Below are 26,816 nucleotides of genomic sequence, written 5' to 3'. Positions count from 1 at the left end.
GACTGTTCACATGGAGATAATTAACATCATACTATGTTTTGTGTTTGTTGGTTTAATGAACTCTGCATATAAATGGACCCATATGCGGCAGATCTATATTGTTCAAGGTCTATTGTATATTCAAGGTTTATGTATATTCATACACAATTACTTAATAGTACAATATATAAGGAGAGACATCAAGAATTTTGTTCTCTCCAATTTTTTTAATGGGGATTCCTTTTTGTCTTATTCTCTACTTTTGTCCATATCAAAATAATAGACAACAAAAAGAAACAGAAATAGTGGTCATAACTTACTTTTTTAAAATGAGAAATCAGTTAAGGTATGTGTTTCCAAATATATTTGAAAACATAACTTACTTTTCTTTGAGTTCTGATACTTTTTGACCAACTGAATTAAGAAGCTCCTCTAGTTTCCTTTTTCTATCTTCAGTTTTCTTCAGATTTCTAAAATATAAATCAATTTTATAATCATTTTATTATATTTTAGATATCAACCAAAAGGTAGCAACAGAACCTTAATATTCAATATGCAAGTTTCCTAAGAAAGACATAACAAGGAAAACTGTAATTCAGTACTTATAATACCTTTGGTTATAATTTGATGTGAAAACCAATGCTAGTATTAAAATTATGTCCTTGAACATAAATGTACTACTTCTAGGAGTCTAGATTTTAAAAATACTCTCATAAATACAGATTATGGGATAAGCAAGATAAACATATTCATTTATTTCCTGTTCTTCTAAAAGCAACTAAATTGAAAACAAAGGAATAAAGGAGATAAATGCACATGCACAAGAAAAGGAATGCCAATAAAATTTTGAAATGTGACAAGCATTAAATATACATTTTTTTAAAACCTAAATTCCAGAGCCATGCTACTGAGTTAAATGTGACTCCCAGCAACCGTGTCGATCAGAGCAGAAGTGCCCCCATAAGGCTCTGAGGGTGAGCATCTTTACGGTTGCATCTCACCACATCCTTCTGCAGCAACTGCAAAGGACCAAGAGCTAAATATCCACTGGGAGAAAGGCCAAAAAGATGCTACTACTCTTCTGCACACTGCTATCAGGTCTATTCGGACTCATAGCCACCCAAATCAGGGCAGAACTGTCCCTGAGTTGTTTCCATGACCCTACTCCCCATCTTTTTCTAGTAGAGTGCCTAGTGGTTTCAAACTGCTGACCTGGGAGATAGCAGCCCAGCTAGTGACCACTAAGCCACCAGGGCGCCTTCCAAAAAGAATTAGATCCCCAAATGTTCAGGCAATGTGGATGCCGTGGGCGTACCTTTAAAAGCAATGAAAGATCTAAATACAGAGAATTATTTGATAGTTTAAAATACCAACAGTCTGACCTCAAGATAACCACTTATCACAGTCCAAAACATTGGAAGTTGGACTTATAACACAAATCTATCCCTGACCACCTCCACCTATACTCCAGGAGAACATACACCGGAACCGAGGCAATGCCTGACCCCCTCTCCCTGCCCCACAAAACCCTGCAGACACGGATGCTGAGGATGCACCAGCCCGTCATCAGTCCACGCCCAATGCCTGCAGGGACACCTGCAGTCCAGGCCACACTTGGAGCTTCCATTACCCAACGGTGTGTCTTCACTTACAGTTCCAGTCCTGCCTGCTCGGTTTCCAAAGGCTGAATCCGTTCCAAGACATGGGAATACTGGACATTGGCTTTAACCCAAGCCGCCAACGGAGCAGCTGCGATACTGGCACGCTTAGCGTTCTGAAAAACCCATGGTAAGTTATTCAGCATTGAAATTAATTTCAAATTAATATCAAGTAAATCTTAACACATGTTAATTAAGCACTGGTTTAATATCTTATGCCAAATAATAAAGTTTCAGGTTTACAGCTAAAATAAAGTGAACTGCTATTTTCATTAAGAAAAATATACCTAAACTCTACTTGTTTTTAAATGAATACTTTTGGACCACATAAAACTATTAGTACAATGACATTTTATTGACATAAGTAATTACTCTATTAGTTATGTTTATGATAAATAGCTATGTCATCAACAATGTTCAGGCATCAATTATTTCTCATCCAGATACGGACACACATTTAACAGATAAAAGCAATTTTAAAAACCAGTGCTACTGATGGTCAAGAGGACGTTTGTGCATTTGAAATAAGACACCTAAAAATTACTAGATGAATGAGATTGAAATGTTTGCTGAAAGTCCAGATACAACTGTCCCAACACAGATCTCTGTATGTGTTGCCATAGTAACATACACCGGATGAGTTCCAGGCAAGTTGGAAGTAAAGAAATGGTAGGCGAGGCTCTCACTCGCCCTACTGGCAAACACTGAGAGACGAAAAGGAGGGGCCCTGGTGGTGTAGTGGTTATGTGATGGGATGTGATGTGCAAGGCCAACAGTTCGACTAGCCAGGGGAGAAATAAAGGGAGTTCTACTCCCTTCAAGAGTTACCGTCTCGGAAACAGACAAGGACAGTCCTATCCTATCCTAGCCTATAGGGCCACTATGAGTTGGCATTAAGTGCATGGCAGCGAGAGCATTTCATGTAACTCTCGCTCCATGTTTCCTCGGTTCTAATTTACCTTATTTGGTAGGGTTAATCCTTCACAGCTTTAATACCTTTAGTTCCCGTTCCTATGCAGTTTTTTATATTTTAGCTGATTGTCATCATAATTTAATAAGGTTATAATATATTATGAAAAAAGCATATTCTTGGCATACTGTTAAGGTTACCTTTGGATCAAAAGACCCCTTGTTTTTAAAAAGAAGTTCTTCAACACTCTCTCTTATTTCCTTTGGAATATTCCGTGCATCAAAAGTTGCAATGTCTTCTCTCACACCTCTTTTTGCAAGGAAACTAAAATTAAAACATATGATTTCAAATGAAGGAAATAAAGTTGTGATTTGGGGGGAAAACCAACTTAACAAAATGATGCATGCAGCACCTTATTCCATTAGCTAGAAGAAGAGTACTGAAAAAGGTAAACTGCTATTTTACATGCTCTTCCCACTTCAACAAAAAATCCAACAAGTACAAACACGAAAGATGAGCAATCGTTTTTCTAATTTTCTGTGAGAAAACTGGGTCAAAAAATGAAATTACAGAAGTACAAGTCTATTAATCTATCCATAGTCCTTCTGGTGAACTATTGGATACTACTGAGTATGTGCAAGAGGATATGCCAATGCCTCCAGTACTTTCATATCTAGAAATCTATGCAAGAAAAAAGTGCTCTCTCATCTTTAATCCTCCACAAACCTCTACACGTGAAAAGAACTCTTCACCATCAACTAGGCCCTAAAATGGAATTTAATATCCATTCAAACTATAGCACCACTAATAAAATGTGAAACTTAAACGTGCATAGATTTATATATATATGTATTTCTCAGTCATGTCTCCACCCTCTTATGTCTTTCTTGTATTATTTATGTATGCTTCACTCTCTTGGTCAAGAGGACAGGAATTTCTGAAACAGTGACTGCATTTTCTCCCTTCATAAATTACAGCGAAATCACAGTGCTGTGTATTACGTAAAGACCACATCCATGAAGAAATGTATCGAGGCATTCACAGACATTCCTTTTTTCCTTTGGGGGGCTTTGAAAGCAGTATCTTTTATGAAAAGGTATCATGAAAAATGAATCTTGAAATTTCAATGCAAAATGTATTAGACTCCTAGATGAAATTCACTGTGAGAAACAATAAAAGAAATATTTTTAAAATGATAACAGAACACATATTTCACTGCTGAAATAACATGCTTTTCAGAAATTCAAAAACTCACCTCTTCATGCTCACCCAAGATGTGTCAAAGATGCCCATTAGCCTTAAGACGCCTTCTAGAATGTCTCTGATTACGTCGGGTGGCATCCGTAGTGAGCGGATTTCTGAAAGAGACTCTGGCTTAATGTTCCCAACTGCTAGTTTGGCTTCATTAACTAGAGGCTAGAAGAGGAAAAGGATATTTTTTGCTTTTATGTTACTAAAAACATTTAATGCAGTGCAAATGCTCTAATATTGATCCTCAGAATCTTCAAAATAACTATTTCTATGAAGATCCTTTCTCTTAAAGGATCACAATGTTTGAAAAGACAAAAGCACAAGACATGCGAGTTTACACAGAACAAGGAAAATTTCTTTTGTTTCACACAATTTGCCATTTTCAAGAGGCTCTTTGAGGAATAAAGAAAATTATAATCTAGTATTGGTTTAGTCAAGTCTGGAGAATTTAAAAGCTTGTCTTAATCTATCATAAACGTATTTCTCCCGTACATCTGGTTCAAGGAAAGTGAAGATTATTTTCAACAAGCATCGGTGAACAGGCTTATTGTTCCTGGCTCACTCTCCTTCCAGCATCTCTTTTTAATTTAGTATTAAGGGTGATGCCACATTCCGATCGTCCCATCAGAAAATAACCTGAACCACCAAGACTGCGCGTAACCGAGATGAAACCGCTCCCCACGTTGCTTTCCATTCACTTACCTGTACTTCCTTTAGCTCATCATCAATTTTATTTTTCCTTTCTTCAATTTTAACAACTTCTTCTGCTATTTTGTGCTTTAGCCTTTCCAGTTCTGTCTTTTGTTCACTAGCATCCTACAGGAATATTTAAATAGTGTTGTAATCAACTTTAATATGCTAAATATTTAAAAGCATTACACTAAACACATAACCTATTTCAAAATTACATTTAATCTCTTCCTGATTATCAAACCAATTATATTGCATTAAAAAGGCAGAAATACATATTTTAAATGACAGTAATAATACACATTAAATATTTATAACAACCCCAGAAGTCACTGTTAATATTATATCAATCTTATTAATGAAGGAACTAAAAATGTATATCCTATAATTTAACTAATATAAATGACACTAATATATTTTTAGATTTTAAAGAGTGAATTTTCAATTAGCATACAAAATATTAATTGAAATTTATGGTACATTAATAATATAATTGAAAATATTTGGGGGAAATGAGTAAAGATTCAAAGAATACTAAGTTGTATACTCGCATCATATGATCTCTGTTCAAGAATACAAAACTCAAAATTGATTGCAACATGTATAAAAATGCTGGCATGTTAGGAAAGTTTTTAGTTGCCTTATTTGTTACAATTTACAATAAAAAGGTAAAACTTCTTATGAAAACTTTCGGGAACCCTTACGACAATGGTTATCAATATTAACCCCACAGAGCAATCATTCAAGGAGGGTTTCTTAAATGCTGATGCCTGGAGTGCTACTGGAAATGTTGATGTACTCGATCTGAATAAAACCAGGTTGTAAATGTTTGAAAACACCACTAGAACCAACACTGAGGATCACAAAATCAACCAGCTTTTCCTTAGACGGCATTGCACATGCAGGTGCCTTACACATTTAGCTCACTTGGACTATTCTACATTCTAAAGCATTCCTGTCCTTGTATCTCTGCTTTAACGCCTCAATGGAATAGCTAGTCTACCTCCACACAGCAAAACCTTCCATTAAGGGCAAGCCCATACGCCCCTCCCTTTATGAGCCTGCACTGCCCACTGGAAGCTATTTCTATTTTTGAGTGCTTACATTACTTCATTTATAATTTTCTGATGTTTAATACACAAAGCACCAAGCTTTAGAATAGGGCAGTTTGGTATTTTCTCTACCAAACAGAAATGTCTGCTTTTTAATAGCTTATTAGAATTGTTATTATCAGATAAACAATTCTTCCTCTTTTGGACCTCTGCAAGGAAATCTAATTAGCTACAGAGTTAGAAACACTTCTTTTCAGAACAGTCAGAAAAATAGGCAGTAGCGTACCTGTGCCTTATCAGTGTACAAGGTTGATGCACACGAGCCTGCTGCACAAGACATTAGAGTACTGAAAAGCAAGGTTGTTACTTTGAGGAATAAGGAGAGCCTGACCCAAGACATAGCATTTTCAATTGCCTCAAAGACACGTCAAAGTCGGGCGCCGAGTAAGGACTGCTGGTGCTGGCCCAGAACACTGAAGGTATCATGGAGGGCCCGAAGCACAACGCTTTCTGGGAAGAAGCTCAGCCCACGTGCTCTTTGGAGACAAGGTGGTGACAGTGTCATACACTCTGTGGATATACTGTCGGGAGAGACCAGTACCTGGAGAAGGACTTCACACTCTGTGAAGTAGATGGGCAGCCACAGAGGCTGCAACAAGGGGCTCCAGCACGACAACAATTGTGAGCAGGCGCCAGACCACACAGGGCAGGGTTGGCTTCCGCTGTGCAGAGGGTTGCTAGGGAACTGACCTGACAGGACCTAATCCCAACTACAGCCTGCAGTAACAGGCACTCGGTGCTCACTATTTCCCTTTTTCAAGCAGGCAGCTATTAACATTGCTATCTTTAATATAGCTCTTTACCTTTCTCACATTTCGAGTTGTTTTTGAAGATAAACGTTTTTGACAAACTTGTTTTAACCATAATAATAATTGGTTACCTTTTGACTTCAGGAGAAAAGCATGCTAAAGTTAGATGGCATACAAATTATATTTGCATTTCTGATGTTTTATTTGCCACGGTTTCCCATACGGCAGATAAAAACAGACCTAAATCAAATCCATTTTGACTGACAGCCACTCTAAGAGGTAGAGCTGAACTGCCCTGGAAGCTGTTCTAGGCTAACTCCACTGTCTCTCCTCCCAGTCGTTCAGTTAACAGTCAAGTGCTGAACCGGCGCGCTATCAGGGCTCCTTTCAAACCACGACAGAGCATCATAATTCTCACAGCACTAAAAAGCATATATGAAAGATTTCAAGAGAGGAAAAAAGGATAAAAGAAAGTCACACACACAAACAAGTTTCTTAAACATGATCAGTCATTTAAATGACTTTGATTTTCTTAATTATAACAAAGGAAGCTAGAAGAAAATAGAACAATGTTTTCAAGGTCTTGAAGAAAATGTATTCCAACCTACACCACTAGTTCCATGACCAAACAATCAAGAGACAGGACAAATGTTCACACATGTCAGTCTCAAAAGTTTATTTCTCCTGCATCCTTTCTCAGAAAGCATTTCAGGATGGGTTCTACTGAAACAAGGGTATAAATTAAGAAAGAAGAAAATATGACAGTTAAAATTCAGAAAACCGAACAAAGAGGTGAGGTATAGGGAGTGCTTTGGATGGTAAGAGAGAAACCTCAGAAAGACATCTGTGAATCAGACCAAGAAGTCCACCAGTCAAGATGACAGCAGAACACTTCAGGTGGATGAAAATTAATAGCAATACTCTTTGAAGTCTTGATAAAATAGTCAGAAAAAATGCAAACAAAAAACTAGTAATAATAATTTACTGCGTGGCTCAGCTGCATACTCATTAGTGGGCATATGCAAAGAGTATGTTTGTACTGTGGGGCAGAGTGAGCATAGAATAAAGGCTAAGGCTTCATCTTTCAAATACAGAGAAATAAAAAGGTATGTCAAAAGTGAAACATCCAGTAGAAATAAAATAATATTTAAATATAGGGATCAGTTAAAAATAGATGAGAATGAAAAATAAGATGGAAGGATGGAGGGAGAGGGCTGCTTTCGTAACAGCTGGAGGAAAAGCTGAGCATGTATTCAATGTTAACTTGTTCAATAATGAAGTATAAATACACACGTTTATACATACTACCTAATAAAATTTCTCTAAACTGATAAAGGGGCTTAAAATTCATAAACACAACAATAAGCAGAATAAGATACCTCATGGTACACGACAGAGATCAATGCACTTTGGAAAATGGAAAGTGCTTAAACACAAGGTAATTCAGCAGAAAAAAAACTAAAGTCTAATTTTCTACAAGAGGGGAGGCCAAAAAGACCCAAACAATTGCCACACAGAATGTCTAGTAAGGCTATGAAATTTGAAATACCAGGTACCTATATTGATGAGGAAGAAAAACCTACCATATATACTCGTGCATAAGCTAACTTTTTCAGCACATTTTAAGGCAGTTTTTGTGGCAAAATTAGGAGCCTCAGCTGATATTTGGGTCTTCTTATACTCAAGGACATATGGTAATTGACTTTTTTAAATACTACATTGATAAGGAAGAAAAATAAGGGTAAAACATGGGGACAGGATGGAAGCATGCATCCAGGTGAGTGCCCATAAAGTCGTATCATCCTCTTCCCCCCAGCAGGATCCAGGGACAGAGGTTATTCTTCGGGGAAAGTAAACCATCTCGGGATTTGGGATTACCACGCATACACTAGAATGAGGTCTCATCTTAAAGGCAAAAATTTTTAAATCTACTTATTAAACAGCGAGACTCCTTCCTTTGCCCTCTTTTCCCCTTACACAGCTCAGTCCGTTTATTTAACTACTCAGATCAGGCCTTCTGAGGCAGAAACCTGGAGAGTTTTCCGTAAAGACATATCTGTTGACCAGAAAGGACATAAAAGACAGTTTGTGGCACCTGGATGAGAGAGAAAAACCCCTGCCACAATACCATGTGACCAGATCAGCAGGGAAAAAAGAGGACCAAAAATACCTTACAATTTCCTGTTAAGTTTTTCTAATGAGAGTCATTGAAATTCGCTAGAATTGAAACTGAAAACAATGGCATTTGTTTTAAATTTACAGATTTAGGAGTTTTTTAAAAATGCATTTTTCTGCTAAATTATTATGCTAATTAATGTATAGAGCATTTCCATCTCCTTAGAAAGCTCTCTCATGACCTCTTTCAGTCAATAATTTACATCCACCCCAGACCCAGGACACAGTCATCTTATTCCTGCTGCGACCCCTTAAGCAGTTCTATCATTTTACCTAGAGGCAGTCAGACAGTATGCAGACATTTGTGTTTGTCTCTTTTCACTTAGTATTAACACCTCTCAGGTTCATCACAGATTGATGGCTTCATTTTTTCTTGCCTAAGAACACTTAAAAGTGCAATTGTTGGATCCTATGTTAAACACATATCTTACCTTATAAAAAGCTACCAAACTGTTCTAGAAAATTGAGGCAGAATTTTGCATTTCTTACAATAATGTATACATTTTCCAGATGGTAGACACCCTTGCGAACATCTGACTTGGTGTTTTCTCTTAATTTTACTCATTCAAGTGGATACGTATGTAGAAGTATCTCACTTGGATTTTATGTGACATTGCCGCGAGGACTAATGATGTTGAAGCATCATTCCATGTCTTTATAAGCCCTTCATAAACCTTCCTTAGTGAAGGGTCTGTTCAAATCTTTATATTATTATAGGTTTCCCTTGCAGTAAAAAGCAAGGTATGGAACAAAAACATATTGAGAGATCATGAGGGCATACAAGAGCACTTGTACACTGAGCAAGCTCACAGAAATCTCTTTAAAAAGGCTCAACAACAAAAAAAAAGGTAATTTCAAAAAGAATATATATAACCAAAATGTAACATATCATGAAAGTCTAAAACTGAATGAATGCAGACATTTTGTAGATCTAGGGACTATTAAAGTCAAAAAACTCTTTAAGCCTAAGGGTAAAATTTTTAGTGCTATGCCAGCTTAACTGGGAGAAAGTACACGAAATCAGATACATAGACATTTGAAATATAACAAGTTTTTCTAGTTAGCATGTGGTGAATTGAGGATTCTGTGGAAAAATACTAAACTTTTCCAGAAAGCTCAAGCACACGTCAGTCTGACCCATTGCATATAAACAAGATTTTTCAAATCCACCTAAGTAAAAATGTCACTGTTCCCACTGACTAGCAATCAAACCTAGAAGGGCTTCCTATTGTTGGCATGTTAGTGTTTACTCTCAGCATTACCTGCATGGATACCGTGATCTCCTGAAGGGCAGCATCCGCTTCATCTTGCTTGGTTTTAAGCAACACGCTTTGTTCTCCAGCTTTTCGGTTCAGTTCATCCACAAGAGCTTTAGCTTCATTTAACTTAGATACACCGGCCTATGTCAATAAAATGTTCATTGGCAATGTACTTTTTACTCTTTTACAAAATTATCAAGTAAAAGCTTACATGTATGCATGCAAAACACTGCATGTGAATTTAAGTTTGCATTGCTAGTCATACTGAGCTATTGAACTGTGTACCTATTAAAATAAGGTAAGGGAGTCCATAGAGATTTTAAAGAAAAACAAATTCTAAAGCACCTCAGTTAAGTTGGACAGGTCTAAACACAGAGATCAAAGAAAGTATGGCTGCTAGCCCAAACATGGTAGACAGAATAAAAAATACAAAGTTAGGAAAAAGGCAGCAATCCTTCCCATTTATTTAAATATCAGTGACTGGCAAATGGGATGGCAGGGCCATTCTTTTTTCTGATGGACATGACTTAGTTTTGTGTGTCCAGCATCCACCTTTTTAAGAAATCACCATCTATATAGCTGGAAGGACTATCATTCAAAATGCCCCATCTGCTATTTGAGTAGGCATTGGGCACCGGCTTGACCATTATCGTGCCCAAGCCCACTGACAGTCATGAAGCAGGTGCAAGGAACGGGCATGAAAACATTGTCTTTCTTTAATACGAGCTGGATTTCTGTCAACTGAAGACCAGAATATTTGAGAAGATAATTATAGCAAAAATGGAAAGTGACCCATATGTAATTACCACTGATGCAAAGCATCACAGAGAACTAAATGAGGAAATGAATTCCAATAGCATGTCGTTCGTGGCTAAATGTACGATTAAGAAAAAAAATAAAGAAACTATTTCAATAATTATGAATCTTAAGAGAAGAGAAAAAGGGAGAGGAGTTTGGGATGCAAACGCTCTCTGACAAGGTCTAAGGCTAGCATGCCAGCGCCACGGTTAAGTTTAAGCTCTGTACTGAGAGAAGTCCCCAAAGAGCGCCCTTTGGCATGCAGTAAGGGGACCGACACAGATAAGATCGTTGTGCCCCTCTGCCAGGGAGTGGATTCAACTCCGAGCAGCCCCACCGGGCACATTAGAACGGTTCCTGTCTCCCAGACTCTAAGTGTCTGTGAGAGCAGAAAGGCTCGTCGGTCTCCTCTGGAGCAGCAGTGGGTTTGAACTGCTGACCCTGTGGTTGGCAGCCCGCTGTGTAACCCATTAGGCTACCAGGGCTCCTTACTATATAAGATGTAACTTCAATTTTAGACCTATTACAAAATATAGTCTTGCATAGTATTTTTTAATTAGGAATAATTGTTCGATATTTATGAATTTCTAAAATTGTATTCAAGTGAAACAGACTGTAATGGCAGCATCATAAACACCATTCACTACAGAAAAGAAATATCGCCGACCAAAAATAAACAATTTAATATAATCCAGTGGACAATACAGGCAAGTAAAGTTTCTTCCAAAACATTTAACACCATAAATATATGCCACAGACACCAAGTCATTAAAATCAGTATGATCCTTTCTTACAATAGAGAGACAAAAAGTAAAGGTGACCAATATTGTACCTGCAAATGACTTTGTCTTTTTAATAATTCCCTCTTCTTGCTGCTGCTAATGGCAGAGTAAACGTGTAAAAACGTCATGTACCGGCTTGGAGTAGCACCGTATGCTTTGCAAGACTCGTGTATTAGTAAAAATGATTTTAAAAATTCAGGGTCCACTGAAATGAGAAAAATATGACTTAATACGTACATGACACATTAAGAATTAGAGAAAATAATTTTAACTTTAATTTAATTCAAGATACATAATATTTGCTTAAAAATACACAGGCATTCCTAGATAACTACATATAACTCTCATTTTCATTATGAAATCGGTATTCTTTCATTTCAGGGGTCTCATCTTTTCACTATTTATATATTCCTCCTGAACATGTTCATTAGTTCAGGAAAGATAAATCTACTGGTCTCCATAAATTAGTTAGAAACACAAAGCACACATAATGTAAAAGAATGTTCACTTAAAGCTATGTGAATGGAAAAATGATATCAAAGCAAAGAATGCATATCCCCTTCCATCTGACAAAGGGAGAAACAGAACTTCAGAAGTCAAGAAATTAAGAATAAATTCACAACGGTTTCAAAATATTCATGAAAATGTGTTTCTGTATTGTCTAGTCCAGTGATTAGAATAACCCCCAATGGTTTCCAAGTCAGACTTCAGAAACATCGCTGACGACAACTCCTCATGGGTCACAGCCACTGCATGATCACAGGCCCTTTCCATTGCGTCCTAACATCCCAGAGCCAGTGCTTGCTCTCCTCCTTTTTACCATATTCTGAATGCCTCTTACTTGGTTCAGCTCTTCATCATGCCTTTCTTAGATTATAACAATAAACTTCTAAAGTGGTCTAATTGCCTTTGCTTTCTCCCTATAAAAGTCTATTTTATATTAATTCGGGGGGGGGGGGAGGAGAAGGAAGGATCAGGACTTTCTTTTTCTAAAAGAAATCTTTCATTAATTTCCTATTTAAAATATCTCAATAAAGCCAAATTGCCCACATGATTCCAATTCCTTAGTATTATTACATGGAAGAATCTTCAATATCTAATCCTATCTATCTTTTACTCTTTAGTCTTATTGTCTATTATTTATATGTCCTATGTGCCAGGCTTTTATGATTCCGTGAAAATGTCTATTTCACTTCTCCAAACCCTTCAACGTGAATCCTTCTGGCCAGAAAACTTTCCCCATGCTCTCTCTATATCGAGGCAATATTCATTTCCTCTAAGACCTCCCATTTAGAAATTTTCTTCCCAAACCCAAATCAAACACACTGCCATTGAATCAAGACTCAAATGTTATCAAAGCAAAGAATGCTGATCCCCTTCAGTCTGACAAAGGGAGACACAGAACTGCAGAAGTTATAACTAAAACGAAACCCTTGGCGATAAGCCGATTTCAGCAAAATAAGCAGATCTGTCATATAACTAAGGTAAGAAAAAAAGTATTTTATTACTAAAATTAAAATGATAGTTTTTGTTAGATCTATATGAAATGACATAAACATTATTTTAAAAAGAGCTTTAACTTTTACCATCAGGAGAAATCTAAAATGGTTACATTTACCATAGTCCAAATTAATCATAATATTAGAAAAATGCTGTTATTTCACAAATAAAAATCAAATAAACCCCTCAAATACTACCTGAACTTTTTTTCCTTTCTTCTTTCCGTCTCTTCTCACTAAAATTTTCTTCTCCTTCAGATTTACTGAGTAACATTTCCGGTATCTAAAACATGAAGAGCATAAGTCACGTATCGATACAAAAGAGTTACATAAAGCCAGTATTGGAGGTGAAAATAAGACCTTCATAGTGAAAGAAATTATATCAACTAAACTTTTTCTTCTAGAACCCTTTGTAGAACAACAGAAAAAATACACATGTAAATCATTACAAGATGTTTGCTAGACAATACGATGACATATCATCCATTATTTGACTGCAAATCAAGGCTACCTGAGGCAAAGCCCCAAAGAGCCAGTTCGGAGGTGATTCAAAGTCTGTGGCCATGCAGTCAAGGGCCATCAGTAACTAACCCATCGTTTTCCAGTCTGTGAGGGACTGCTGCTGGCAGTGGGGCTGGGTGCCCTCCAGCTGGTTCCAAGTCATGGAGACCCTATTACGTACCACAGAACGAAACACTGCCCGCCCCTTTGCTATGCTCGCAATTGCTGTTAGTTTCAGCCCATTGTAGCAGCTACCATCTCACTGAAGAGCTTCCCATTTTTGTCAGCTTACCCTTTACTTGCCCAAGCATGACTGTCCTTCTCCAGGAATTGATTCTTTCTGGTATTATATCAAAAGAAAGACACATAAATTCTCCATCATTGCCTCTAAGAAAGAATTCCGTTCTTTCTCGATGTAAGATTTGCTTACTCCTCTAGCAAAGAAACCAAACCCAACCCACTGGCGCTGTGTCAATTCTAATTCATAGCCACCTTTTGTAGGAATTCCCAGGCTGTAAATCTTTCAGGAAACAGATTGCCTCGTGCTTTTCTCACAAAGTTGCTGGTGGATTTGAACTGCTGACCTTGTGCTTGGCAGTCCAGTGTGTACCTGACAGCACCACTGTGACTTCTTATTCTTCTGACAGTCAATGGCATATTCAATGTTCTTCATCAGCACCATAGTTCAAAGGCATCGATTTTTATTTGGTCTTCCTAATTCATTTGTCTACTTTCACATACTGATGAGGCGACTCAAAATGTCATGACTTGAGTCGGGTGCACGGTAGTTCTCAAAGCTCTGTGTTTGATTCCTCACACTTGAAGGAAGCCTTCTGCAGACGTGTCTCACACAATATTTCACTTCATTTCTTGACTGCTGCTTTCATACCTTTAGATTGTGGATCCAAGTAAAACTGAACGCTTGACAACTTCAATCTTTTCTCTGTTCATTAGGATGGTGTTTATTTTTCAAGTTGCAATGATTTTGATTTTCTTTATATTGAAGTATAATCCTAACAAACTTATCCATTTTGATCGATATAAATAAGTGCTTCAAGTCCTATTCCATTTCAGCAGGCAATATTGTGTCATCTGCATCATTCTAGCTGCGACTGATATTTCTCTCCAATCCTGAGGTGATTCAGCTTCTCAGATTATTTGTTCAGTGTGCATACTGAGTCAGCAGAGTGATGGGAATAATCCCGACACAAACTTTTCCTAACTGTAAACATTGTAGCATCCTCTTGTTGTTTGGGTGAATGCCTCTGGGTCTGTGTATAAGTTCCTCAGGATCACAATTACGTGTTCTGAAACTGCCTTTATTCACAACGCCATGGGTATTTTGTTATCACACAAGCAGCTGAATACCTTTAAGATAGTCAAGGAAACACAGGAATAATCTTTATCCTCCTTCAACCAAGATCCATCCAGCTGTAGCATCATCAAAGAGATCCCTAGTTCTAGATCATCTTCTAAATCAGGCTTGAAATTCTGGCAGTTCCTTGGTGGTTTACTGCTGAAATAGTACTTCAAATTATGTTTACTTATGTGACATATTAATGATATTTTTCAATAATTTCAGCATTCTGTGGGGTCACCTCAGAGCCTGATGGCATAATGGACTGTGGAAGTGGAATTGGTCTGTTTACCGCAAGGTCAACAGTTCAAACGCACCAGCTGCTCCATGAGAAATAGATGAGACTCCCCTCCTGTAGAGGTTTACAGACTTCGGCACCCAAATGGGGAAGTTCTACTCTGCTCTGTAGCTGCTACAGTCAGAACTGACTTGATGGCAGTTAAGTTTCAGTGGATCATCTTTCTTTGGAAGGGCCCCAAACTGGATCTCTTGCAGCCACTGGGCTAGGTACCTGTCTTTGAACTTTCTTGGCGTAGATGAACACGCACCTCTAACACTGTATTTATTTGCTGAAACCTTTCTGATGACATGCCATCGATTCCTGGAGGCTGTTTTCCACCACAGCTTCCAATAGTTTGGATTTATCCCTTCATTATTATTAGTTCTTAATCATTTGCTACCTTCTGAAATGGCTCGGTGCCAAACCAATTATTTTTGGCAACCAAAAACCAAACTCAATGCCACTGCGTTCATGCTGAGTCAGAGCTACCCCCTGAGGGTTTCTGAGACTGTAACCGTTTACAGGAGTAGAAAGCTCCCAGTCTTTCTCCCGCAGAGCTGCTAGTGATGTTGACCTGCTGACCATGCAACTCACAGCCCAACAGGTCACCACGACACCTTCAAAACCCTGTTTTTGGTAAAGTGACTGTATTTTATAGTCTTCTTCTAATGCCACGAAATCCTTCAATATTGAAACTCAATGTCTGAATTTTCTCTTCAGTTCTTTCCGTTTGAAATATGTTGCGGGTGCTGATGCATTTTGGCTTCCCAATTCTGGTTTTATTGTGCTTTACTTTGTCTTCTCAAGCCACCCTATGTAATCTTCAAACATTCAGGTATTTTACCTTATCGTTTCTTCCATAGTTTTAGTTGCTGCACATTCAAAAGCAAGTTTCAGAGTCTCTTCCGATATACATTTTAGGCTTTTCTGTCTTTCTTGTCTTTCTGCTAACCTTTTGCTTTCTTCATGTGTGCCATCCCACAACTTGCTAGGTCTTCAGTCTTCTTGAAATGTCTATAACTTCGGGAGGGACAGACTCCAGGTCAGACTTGGGCTCTTGCAGACTTGTTCACTCTTTATATTGGGGCGCAGAGGTATTTGCAATGAATAAGTCTTTGAGCTTGCTAAATTCTATTGTAATATTTCAAGTAATTTCTATCAACAATGCCATGTTTTCTCTACTAAAGAGGCTTCTATTTTTCCAAATTTCACATCACCAGTAATTATTCATGTACCTTGGTTAAATCATATTTCAGATGATAAAAGTAGGGAAAAATTTTTAATCTTCTCATCTTTGGTATTAGTGGCTGATGACTAAAATCTGAATAGCAGTTGTATTGGCTGGTCTTCAATGCAGGTATATGGATAGTATTCTATCCCTAACAGTGTTGTTCTTCAGGATGGATCTTCAAATGTTCCTTTTGATAATGAACGCCACACTAGATTTGCATCTTCAATGTGTCTTTCTTGGCATAGTTGACTATATAATTTTCCAATTTAAAATAGATGATGCCAGTCTATTTCAGCTCACTAATGCCTAGGATATTGGTTTTATGCCCTCCATTTCTTTTTTTTTTTTACTTCTTGACTTTATTACTAATAATTTGTAACATTTTCTGTTGGCTTCATTGCTAAGAATGCAAGAATCTATTTTGTTGTTGATATAAATGTTTCCCAATATATATTATCACGATTTTTGTTGGTTAGTACTGTGCTTGTATTTCTATCACCCACCACACACACATTATTTATGGGTGGCCCAAGCTGCATACTTTGCTTCTCACTATTTAAAACTTCCCTTTTGTGTGGATGTCCTTTTTTGCTTAATTCCCTACCATCCATGTATTTAATCTTCATTCTGGAGAAGCACATCCTTTAGTGGCTCTGAAACCCGCTTTTGTTCTTATCCTCATAAGCCTTTAGTATGTGGTTAGCTGTAAAATTTATATACTCTAAATAACATTTTTGCATTCATTTTTATTGCTTTTATAATAAAAGAATTGAAGGTCATAAAAATGGATCGAGACAAATTGGAAGTCAATGGAATTTAATTTCAATTCTTTTGTTGACTTCTAATTTATCTCCGTTCATCCAACATTCAGATTATTAATGAGGTGTTGAGCTTTGTCTTCTCATGGAGAGCCACGCCACATCAGCAAGTAAACATCCTCCAAGCTCTACTCCAGCTATAACATCAAAGTCAACTCGAAGGAGGAAGCTTCCCACGGGCATATTTTGAGCACCTTCCAAATTGATGGGAGAACAACTGGGCTTTTATTCCCATAAAGAATTACAGTCTCTGAAACCTGCAGGGGCAGAGCGTTCTACCCTGTCCTACAGGGGCACTATGCGTCAACAGAAACTGAGGTCAGTGAGTTGGGTTTGGTTTATCCAAGGTAAGGGGTTCATCTTCTGGCATGGTATCAGGTAATGTGCTAACGTTATTCCTAAGAGTATTCCCTGCCCAATTTTTGAAGAATAGGATCACCGATTCCTTCCTTCTAATCTGGAAGTTCTATTGAAATCTGTCCACCATGTGACCCAAATGGCATTTGAAATTCTCATGCACAACACTTCCAGCATCACAGCAACCTGAAAGCCACGCAGCATGACAAACTAACAAAGGACAGGCACGTAAATAGAGAACCTATATGAAAATGAAAGAAATCACTATTTTGAAGTAATCATAAAATAATCACAAATGTCTCTGAAAAGTCATATAAAAAGATGTTTTACAAAGCATCATGAAAATAAAGTGACTTCCAGGTATATGGAAATATAAAAAAAAGTTTACTTTTTAAAATGAGAACTATTTAAATATGAATAAAACCAGATTTTATAATTAAGACTTCTAAAATCTATTGCCTGGAAATGGTTGTTTTACCAATATTACAGTAAAACAAAATTTCATAAAGATATAATTTGCATTAGATAACATAAAACTTTCTAAAAATATTACTTTAAAATATACCAAAGACCTTAATTTCTTATAAAAATTTAAGCTAGTAGCCCTCTAAAGCTTTAAAATGAATCCAACAGTTTCAGCTTCCTGCCCTTGAAACAGAAGACATTAAGAGTAAGTAAAAACACAAGTAAGTTATGTAATTTGGTCAAAAAATCATTTTCCAAATATCTGCAAAGACTAAAGTGAAGGGCTAAAACAAAAGGGTCTTGCACTAAGAGTTGAAAAGTGTCCTGGTTCTTTAGCCAAAGAGTGATGGATGTTGTGTTGTGAAGCAATGTTTGTTTTTAACCACTTTCATCCATCTTCCTGATTCTGATGAGACACTAATCTTCTATCTATATATGATTTTAAATCAATGGAAATTAGTTTCTTTGGGAACACACTTTCCAAAGTCTGTCGCTAAAAAAATTCTTTATTTGTAAAGTTTTCCTTCCTAGAGTCACTGACATTGCCCTGTCCTGTTTTTAATCTCTGGAGACAAAATTATCACTCAGCAAGTGATACATTGTAAAAATATATAAATTAATACTATTAATTTTGCTTTATTATCATTTTAAATGTATTATCATATCAAAAAGTAGAATCATATCAACTCCATCCATACCCTTCAATTGCTCGTACTTGCTTACTAAATAAGATGTGACGTCCTCAACATGACATCTAAAAGTTTCCCTCATTTTTCACTGTCTTAGCTTTTAACTCTATGTCCCACTACAATGGACTGCAGACCCTGTGCTCTAATCACTTGAACTCTCTATTATCTAAGAATACCAACTGATATCAAGGGCATGAATCACTGGGTCACCAGGTAGTGCATTGTCCTCTTGCACCTAATGCTCGTTTAACATCATCCTCCAAAAACGTCACTTTCTCCTACTATCAAAACATAATAATCTCGATCTTCCTTAAAGCAAACCCACTCAATTCTTTATTCCAAAAGTAGCTACAGATTTATTTCTCTAACAACCTGACTTCTCTGTTCTGTGAACCCCTCTCATATACTGAGACCTTGCCATGGGACCTTGTCATTAACAATAAAACTTCCCTCCCATAATCTCACACTCAAGCCTCCTTCTCCACACCATTCTATCTTCCCAGCTCACTCCTGCCCCATCACAAAGAAGCTTCAGGTTCCACAAAATATGCACAATCCATTAATTCTCCGCAATTTACCTCCTGACCAACTTAAATTCCATGTTACTGCATAATAACTGCATTCCTGTAAATCTCCTGAACTCCTATGGCCCTCATTGCTTTATCACACTCTCATGGCAAGCCCTTCCTGGTTCAATCCAAAGTCTCATTTGCTCCAAGCCTGTATCTCTGAATTCACATGCGGCTGGGGATAAACACACAACTATGTTGATTGACCGCAGCTGAAATTCATGATCAAGTGAATGTTTAATACATTTCATTTTCCTAACATGCTATTTTGCATATCTTCTTGCATCTCATTAAATTTCTGAAGTTCCTCTCAGGCCTTTTCTCTCCAATGATAGATAACCTTATTTCCCATGCCACTTAATAAAAATAGAAGCAATCAGTGCTCAAAACTTCTGCACATCACCTATTGAATCTGTGCCTAAGCAGATTTTGCTTTCTTCTCTGAATTATTGATGACTCCTTGGTACTCCTAGAGAAACCAATGCTTAAAACTTCTACTTCTGCACAGTAGACCCAGTCACTGTCCACAACTCCAATATTGCTCTACCAGTTTCCATCTTTCTTGCATCAAATGTATCTTGCTTCCTACCAAATCATCCCTAATAGCATATTAACACGATATAGTTTGCCTCATCTTAAAGAAACAGAAGAGCTTTTTTTAACCCTCACTTCCTCCAGCTGTACTCATTTCTCTCTTCTTCTTTGTAATAAAATTTATCCATACTCACTGTCAACAATCCTTGCGTCTCATCCTTTATAAAACGTTCTCCTGAGAGGCTTTTTCATTACCAATGCAAAGCCACCAGCAGCTTTCATGTTACTAAAAGCTATCATCAACTGCTGGTCTACTCTCATTTGTCACACTTCTTCCTCTGAAATATACTCTCGTGCTCACACGCATCACACCCCCTGAACTTCCTCCCGTAGCTCGAGAGCACCTTCTCAGCCTCCTCTCAGTGTCCTTTGCTGATTAGGCTTATTCATCGCCCCAACTTCTCAATGCTGAAGTGCCTCAGAGTTCTGTCTTTGGATTTCTTCTCTCATTCACTCACTCATTCATTCAATACAATCAATTCTTAAGTTTCAAATACTATCTGTGCTCTGATAATTCCCAAACTTTTATCCATACACCTCGCATTTTCCCTAAACTCCAGACTCATATATCCAAATGCCTTCTCAAACTCTGAATTTGGCTGTATAATACAGTTAACACATCAAAAACCGAAAGACCCATCCTCTCCTCTAAACTGCCTTTCTCGTGGTTTTCCCCTTTCCGTCAGTGATTCTTCTATCCAAAACACTTACCTGTATGTATCCTGGACACACCTGAACTTGTCTTACATCTTATCCATTTTGTTAACAAGAAAAATTCTAATTTTGCTACTATAAAACATACCCAGAATTAATCAACCAGTTTTCATCACCTCTAGCACTACAACTCGTACCAAACTTTCCTTTCTCTCACCTGAATTATCACAGCAGCCATGGAAATGCTTCTATTTATAGTCTGTTTTCATCCCAGAAACCAGAAGCAACACCACAAAAAAAAATTAGAAAACCGTTCCTCGATAATCTCAAAGGCAATAGGCCCACAGGCAAAGTTACACTCTTGAAAAATGCCTACCGGTAGTCAGGAAAGAAGTGACTATCGTTTCCTAGTCGGCCCAGCTGATCTCCTTTTAGTTCCCTTGAGACCACACCCACCTCCACCTCTACCTTCCATAATCCCCTGGTGCCAAGGGCACTGGCCACTCGCTGACCCTCGGAATTATCAGACATGCTCTTTTCAGGATCCTCATCTGGAAATCTTTTCTCTTAGAATCCCCACAAAAATGAAAATTCCATAAAGACAGGAAATGTTCTCTGTTTTGCTCTCTGCTCTATAAAACAGTGGTGTGTAGTAAACACCTAATAAGTACTCATTCTTTAATATTTACCTCCTGCTCATGTGGCCTTCTCAGCCTAGAACAACTTTTCTCTCCTTTTCTAGTCACTGAAATCTAACACAAAATCAGTTCTCACCTATGAAACTTTCTTCATTATCCTTAATTCTACTGAACTCCTTCCACCAAACCATTATAAGCATAAGTCTGTACTGATATTATAAAACATAAGAAAATGAAGAGCTGATATGAATTTCAAAAGACAATGTCAAAAATAGCATTTATTAAAAACAGCAAAAGAGGCTTCCAGTAGTGATACGAGTTTATACCTTAAACTAATCCAACTTCCAAAGAAGGAAACGTTTTTTAAAGAAGGATTTTTTTAAATTTAAGAATTATTAAAATTCTTGCTATATTTTATTATAAGCTAGCCTATAAGCTCATTAATTACAAACATAAAATTTTAAGTATGCAAATATCTCAGTATTTTTAAGTTAAAGATACAATCCTCAACCTAAAATTCTACTTCTAATTAATCTAGCCATAAAAAAGTGAGAATAAACTAAAAATGTTTTCAAACATACATATCCAAGAGTTGTACACTTCCACAATTAAGTTAGCAATGTAATAAATACAAAAGAAAAGTTTTAAAAATTCAGTAACTTCAAAATTAAAATGACTTCATATTTTTCAGTTCTAGGCACTGGGCTATTCACTGCAAGGCCAGTGGTTCAAAGCAGCCCCTCTGTGGGAAAAAAGATGACGCGATCTGATCCAGGAAAGAGTTACAATTTCAGAAACTCTATGTAAGTTTTCTCTGTGTTGGAATAAACTTAACTGTGGTAGGTTTGTTTTGGCTTCGGGTTTATTTAAACTTTAAACTTACTTTCTTCATGCTGGCATCTGACCAACCTTCCATCCACAACACCTGGCATTTTTTATGCAAAGCTGGATTACTCTCACAGTTGATAATGAAGTTCAAATTTGCAGAATCCATTATCAAGACAATATGCAAGTTTTGCTGAACTCCTAAATTTAAAAAAATTATGATTATGTAAAATTACAATAATGCAGTCAGATTGGGGACATTCATATAATCTGCTTCACACAATTATATTTTCCTAAATGAATTGATAAAAATGGTCTACCTTTAAAAATGCAAGCTACACTAGTATCATGGTACAGTTCTCATTTTTGTTAGAAATGCACGTGTTTGTCATCTTGAGATAATAAGTCAACAGGCTGAAGACCATGGTCTCAGGGACAACAAAGTTAACTGGCAAAACAGTGCCCAAAGACTATGCCCTACATTCTACTTTGATGAGTAGCGACTGGGTCATCAAAGTGCAACTATAGGTCTCTGCAAATCTAGAGCCATAAAGGAAATAGAAGATAAATGGAAGCATGTATTCCGATGTACTAATGAACCATGAGAACATCACCCTCCATGATCCTATGATTGAAAGAATTAGATGGTATCCAGCTACCACTACCAACTGTTCAGAAAGGGATCATATTACCATATATACTCGAGTATAAGCCAACCCACATATCCGCCCAGGCACCCAACGTTACCACAAAAACTGCATCAAAAATGTGCTGGATAAGGAGCACGGAGGTGCTTCTCGACCACCTCAAAGCCCACGCCGAGGAGAAGCCCTCCACTGGAGCCAAGGAGAAGAAGCACCAATGCGACCACTGCGAGCGGTGCTTCTACACCCGGAAAGATGTGCGGCGCCATCTGGTGGTCCACACAGGTTGCAAGGACTTCCTGTGCCAGTTCTGTGCCCAGAGATTCGGGCGCAAAGACCACCTCACCCGACACACCAAGAAGACGCACTCCCAAGAGCTGATGAAAGAGAGGCTGCAGAACAGAGACCTGGCCACCTTCCACACCATCTCGCCGCCGCCGCCGCCGCCGCCGCCGCCGTTCCACCGGAAGGCTGCCCCGCTGTCTCCCTTCCCGATAGGGGTGCCCATGCAGAACGGGCTTGCAAGTAGCTTGCCAGCTGAGGTACACAGCCACACCCACAGTCCTCCTGAGGCCATCCCCCAACCTGTGCAACCCATGCCGGAGCCCCTCCCCCCTCTCCTCCCCTCAGCACCTCCCAGCTCCCCTCCCCCGGCCCTCCAGAATCACAAGTACAACACCACCACTTCTACCTCATACCCACTGCTTGCAAACCTGTCCATCAAAACCGAGCCGAAAGATTTTTGCAATATCAATCTGCTGGAGGACTTGCCTCTGCAAGAGCCTCAGTCACCTCACAAGCTCAACCCAGGTTTTGACCTGGCCAAGGCGAGTGCTGGTAAGATCAGCCTGTCCAAAGAGCTGTCTGCAGACGCTGTGAACCTAACCATACCTGCCTCTTTGGATATCTCCCCGATTTGGGGCTTCTGGCAGCTGCCCCCTCCTGCTACCCAAAATGCCTTTGGGACTAGCACTCTCACCCTGGGGCCTGGGGAAGCCCTGCCCCACAGATTAAGCTGCCTGGGGCAACAGCAGCAAGAGTCCCCACTAACCATGGGCACGATGAGCCTGGGTCAGCTCCCCCTGCCCGCCATCCCCCATGTGTTCTCTGCTGCCACTGGCCCTGCCATCCTGCCTCATTTCCACCATGCCTTTAGATGACGAGCTTTCCGCGTATCCGGAGGCTCGAAAATGTTTTAAGAAGCATTTTCAACACTGAAGCTTAGAAAACCCGACTGGGTATATATAGGGCTTTTTTTTTTCTTCAGTTATTGCTGGCTAGAAATGAGTTATAAGTTCTCATATTGCATGTATTGTGCCAATCTGTGCTGAGTGTTTATACTTTGTACCAAATGTATCAAGCGCGTGTTCTGTATTATTGAAACCGCATATATATCGATCGTCATAAAGGAAATCCAAAACGAGGGCTGCTATCTTATAAATAGGTGTTTGTCGTATTGAATTTAACTGTAATCCATTATCATAATATGTTAACTACATTTATAACTTTTATGTGTAATTGCCTAGTAAACCAACTATGGGAAAGTCTGGCTTTCTTCACGCCAGGAGTACTTTTAAAAGTAAGAAAATAGCCTCTATCTGGTGTGTTATAACTAGGCTGTGTATTTCTGTTCAGGGATTCTTCTATCCTCAAGGCTGGATGTAGTTTAGTGTATTTCTGCCGTAGCCAACCTGTAGTTTTATGTAAACAATTCCTTGTGGAACAATAGATTTCTACATTTAAAGAAGCATTTTAAGTTGAGTTTGAGCGTTTTCCACAAGATGCTACTTATATGTAATCGCTGACTTCATTTATCTTTTAAGAATAAACTGGTTGTCAGTCATGTCTGACACAAACGAGAAAAAAATTTGAAAACTTAAAAAAAAAATCACTGTGTAACCAGGTTAAGTGGTAAAGTAATCGTAGGCGTCAGCCAAGAAAAGCATTTTGCTGACTTTAATATCAAGTATATTTTTAACAGGAATTTATGAAAATATTACTGGAATTTTACATATGAAATAAGTTTTTTTTTCTTTGCTCTATATGGCTTATGTACTACTCTGCTTAAGCTCTTCAATATCGTTTTTAACCACAAATAAATAAAAGCATTTTTAACGCAAAAAAAAAATGTGCTGGAAAACTCAGCTTATACTCAAGTATATACAGTAGGACCTACATATAGTGGGAGAAAAATGAGGAACAAACTGGAAAACATTTAAGAGACTAGGTTTACTGGTCAAATAGAGACTGATGAAAACCCCTAGGCTGTGGACCTTACTCACTCTTGAGGTCTAAAAACATAATTTCCCAGCAAGGGCTCAGTTTGCAATAAAATAATAGAAGAATTACACTAGAGAGGTACACACATCTTAGAAAAATCCACCGTTTGAGATTAAAAGGGGAGCGTGTACCAAAGAACAAAGTACAGAGGTTTAGGAAAGCAAGAGGAACAAAAACAGAAAACATAAGAGGAAGAGAAATAAGTGCTGTTATATTGTGGAGATTGTAATCAACTCATGAAACAAAATGTATGTTTATGAATTGTTGAACAGAAACCCGATGTTCTGAGAAAATTACCCAAGTCAAAATAAAAGGTCAAAACAATGTGTGTGTGCATCTGTGTGCGTACGTGTTAAAACGATTACATTCATGAAGGAGGCAGATGTAGTAATCTCTGGATGGTGTGATTGTTGCTTTATTACCCACTTTTCTCAATTTTAGATTTCTATCATGCACATAAAACTGCTGTAATAAAAGGTTCTTTAAACTACAGTCTAGCGCAATTCAAATAGATCAATGATTCTCTAAAAGAGGGGGACTAATATTATCACATGGAAACAAAGGCATTAAATATTTAAAAGATCAGTACTACATTTTCAACTTTCTCTTTGCTAAACATCTTTCTGTGGTATTTTTATTCTACATGGGGTCATTGTGTGTTGGAACTAACGCTACATGTTGTTGCTATGCAGTTCTATTATTTTCTAAGAGCTCTGGGAGTGGAAAAAGAAAAGAATAAATTGGCTCAAATATTCAAAAAATAAGACGCTTTCACAATCTAGGGATTTTAAAGGGAAATTAAACGGCATTTTTTTGACATGAGCAAGAGTTTGAATTTTCTTAATGAATCTGTTTTACTCACTGTATGTGAAGTAATTAAAGACAGGTCCAAAGAAGCCATCCTGTGAAGCTTGATCTTTCAGAGGCAACAGCAGAGGCTCTAACTCTTCAAGAGTATAGAGTCCAGGAACCTCACCTACAGAAGAACATCACAATTCTCTGAAAAACCGGCTGTATTACACTAATTATAAAACATATTTGCATACACACAATTTTTTTCAAATTTTTAAATCATTTTATTAGGGGCTCAGACAACTCTTATCACAATCTATACATACATCAATTGTGTAAAGCACCTTTGTACATTCATTGCCCTCATCATTCTCAAAACATTTGCTCTCCACTTAAGCTCCTGGCATCAGCTCACTTTCCCCCACCCTCCCCGCTCCCCACTCCCTTATGAACCCTTGATAATTTATAAATAATTATTTTGTCATATCTTGCACTGTCTGACGTCTGCCTTCACCCACTTTTCTGCTGTCCGTTCCCAGGGAGGAGGTTATATGTAGATCCTTGTAATCAGTTGCCCCTTTCCAACCCACCAACCCTCCACCTTCCCGGTATCGCCACTCACACCACTGGTCCTGAAGGGATCATCTGCCCTGGATTCCCTGTGTTTCCAGTTCCTATCTGTACCAGTGAACATCCTCTGGTCTAGCCAGATTTGTAAGGTAGAATTGGGATCGTGATAGTGGTGGTGGGGGTGAGAAGCACTTAGGAACTAAAGGAAAATTGTACTTTTCACCATTGCTACATCGCACCCTGACTGGCTCGTCTACTCCCCGAGACCCTTCTGTAAGGGGATGTCCAGTGGCCTACAAATGGGCTTTGAGTCTCTACTCCACACTCCCCACCTCATTCACAATAAGATTTTTTGTTCTGATGATGCCTGATATCTGATCCCTTCGACACCTCATGACAGCATAGGCTGGTGTGCTTCCTCCATGTGGGCTTTGTTGCTTCCCAGCTAGATGGCCGCTTGTTTACCTTCAAGCCTTTAAGACCCCAGATGCTATATCTTTTGATAGCCAAGCAACATCAGCTTTCTTCACCACATTTGCTTATGCACCCATTTGTCTTCAGCAATCTTATCAGGGAGGTGAGCACACAATGATGTGATTTTTTGTTCTTTGATGCCTGATAACTGACCCCTTCAGAACCTCGTGATCACACAACACAGGCTGGTGTACTTCTATGTGGGCTTTGTTGCTT

The 26,816-nt window shown here is 38.2% G+C and overlaps 1 protein-coding gene across 1 annotated transcript in view; it reads right to left on the bottom strand.

Annotated features, from left to right (window-relative positions):
* DYNC2H1 (dynein cytoplasmic 2 heavy chain 1) overlaps positions 1–26,816 on the bottom strand; it is a 349,851-nt gene that overhangs the window by 210,594 nt on the left and 112,441 nt on the right. The window contains exons 51-60 of the mRNA XM_075546528.1: positions 25,627–25,740; positions 21,899–22,041; positions 13,061–13,145; positions 11,414–11,568; positions 9,787–9,924; positions 4,501–4,614; positions 3,803–3,963; positions 2,748–2,871; positions 1,632–1,753; positions 363–449 (exon numbers count right to left, since the gene is read on the bottom strand). Of these exons, the coding sequence (XP_075402643.1) occupies positions 363–449; positions 1,632–1,753; positions 2,748–2,871; positions 3,803–3,963; positions 4,501–4,614; positions 9,787–9,924; positions 11,414–11,568; positions 13,061–13,145; positions 21,899–22,041; positions 25,627–25,740 (1,243 nt within the window). The remainder of the gene's footprint in view (positions 1–362; positions 450–1,631; positions 1,754–2,747; positions 2,872–3,802; positions 3,964–4,500; positions 4,615–9,786; positions 9,925–11,413; positions 11,569–13,060; positions 13,146–21,898; positions 22,042–25,626; positions 25,741–26,816) is intronic.

This window comes from Tenrec ecaudatus, chromosome 4, assembly GCF_050624435.1.
Source record: "Tenrec ecaudatus isolate mTenEca1 chromosome 4, mTenEca1.hap1, whole genome shotgun sequence".
Taxonomy (NCBI): domain Eukaryota; kingdom Metazoa; phylum Chordata; class Mammalia; order Afrosoricida; family Tenrecidae; genus Tenrec; species Tenrec ecaudatus.
Note: the sequence above shows the minus strand (reverse complement) of the source record. Positions and strands in the feature narration are given on the sequence as shown.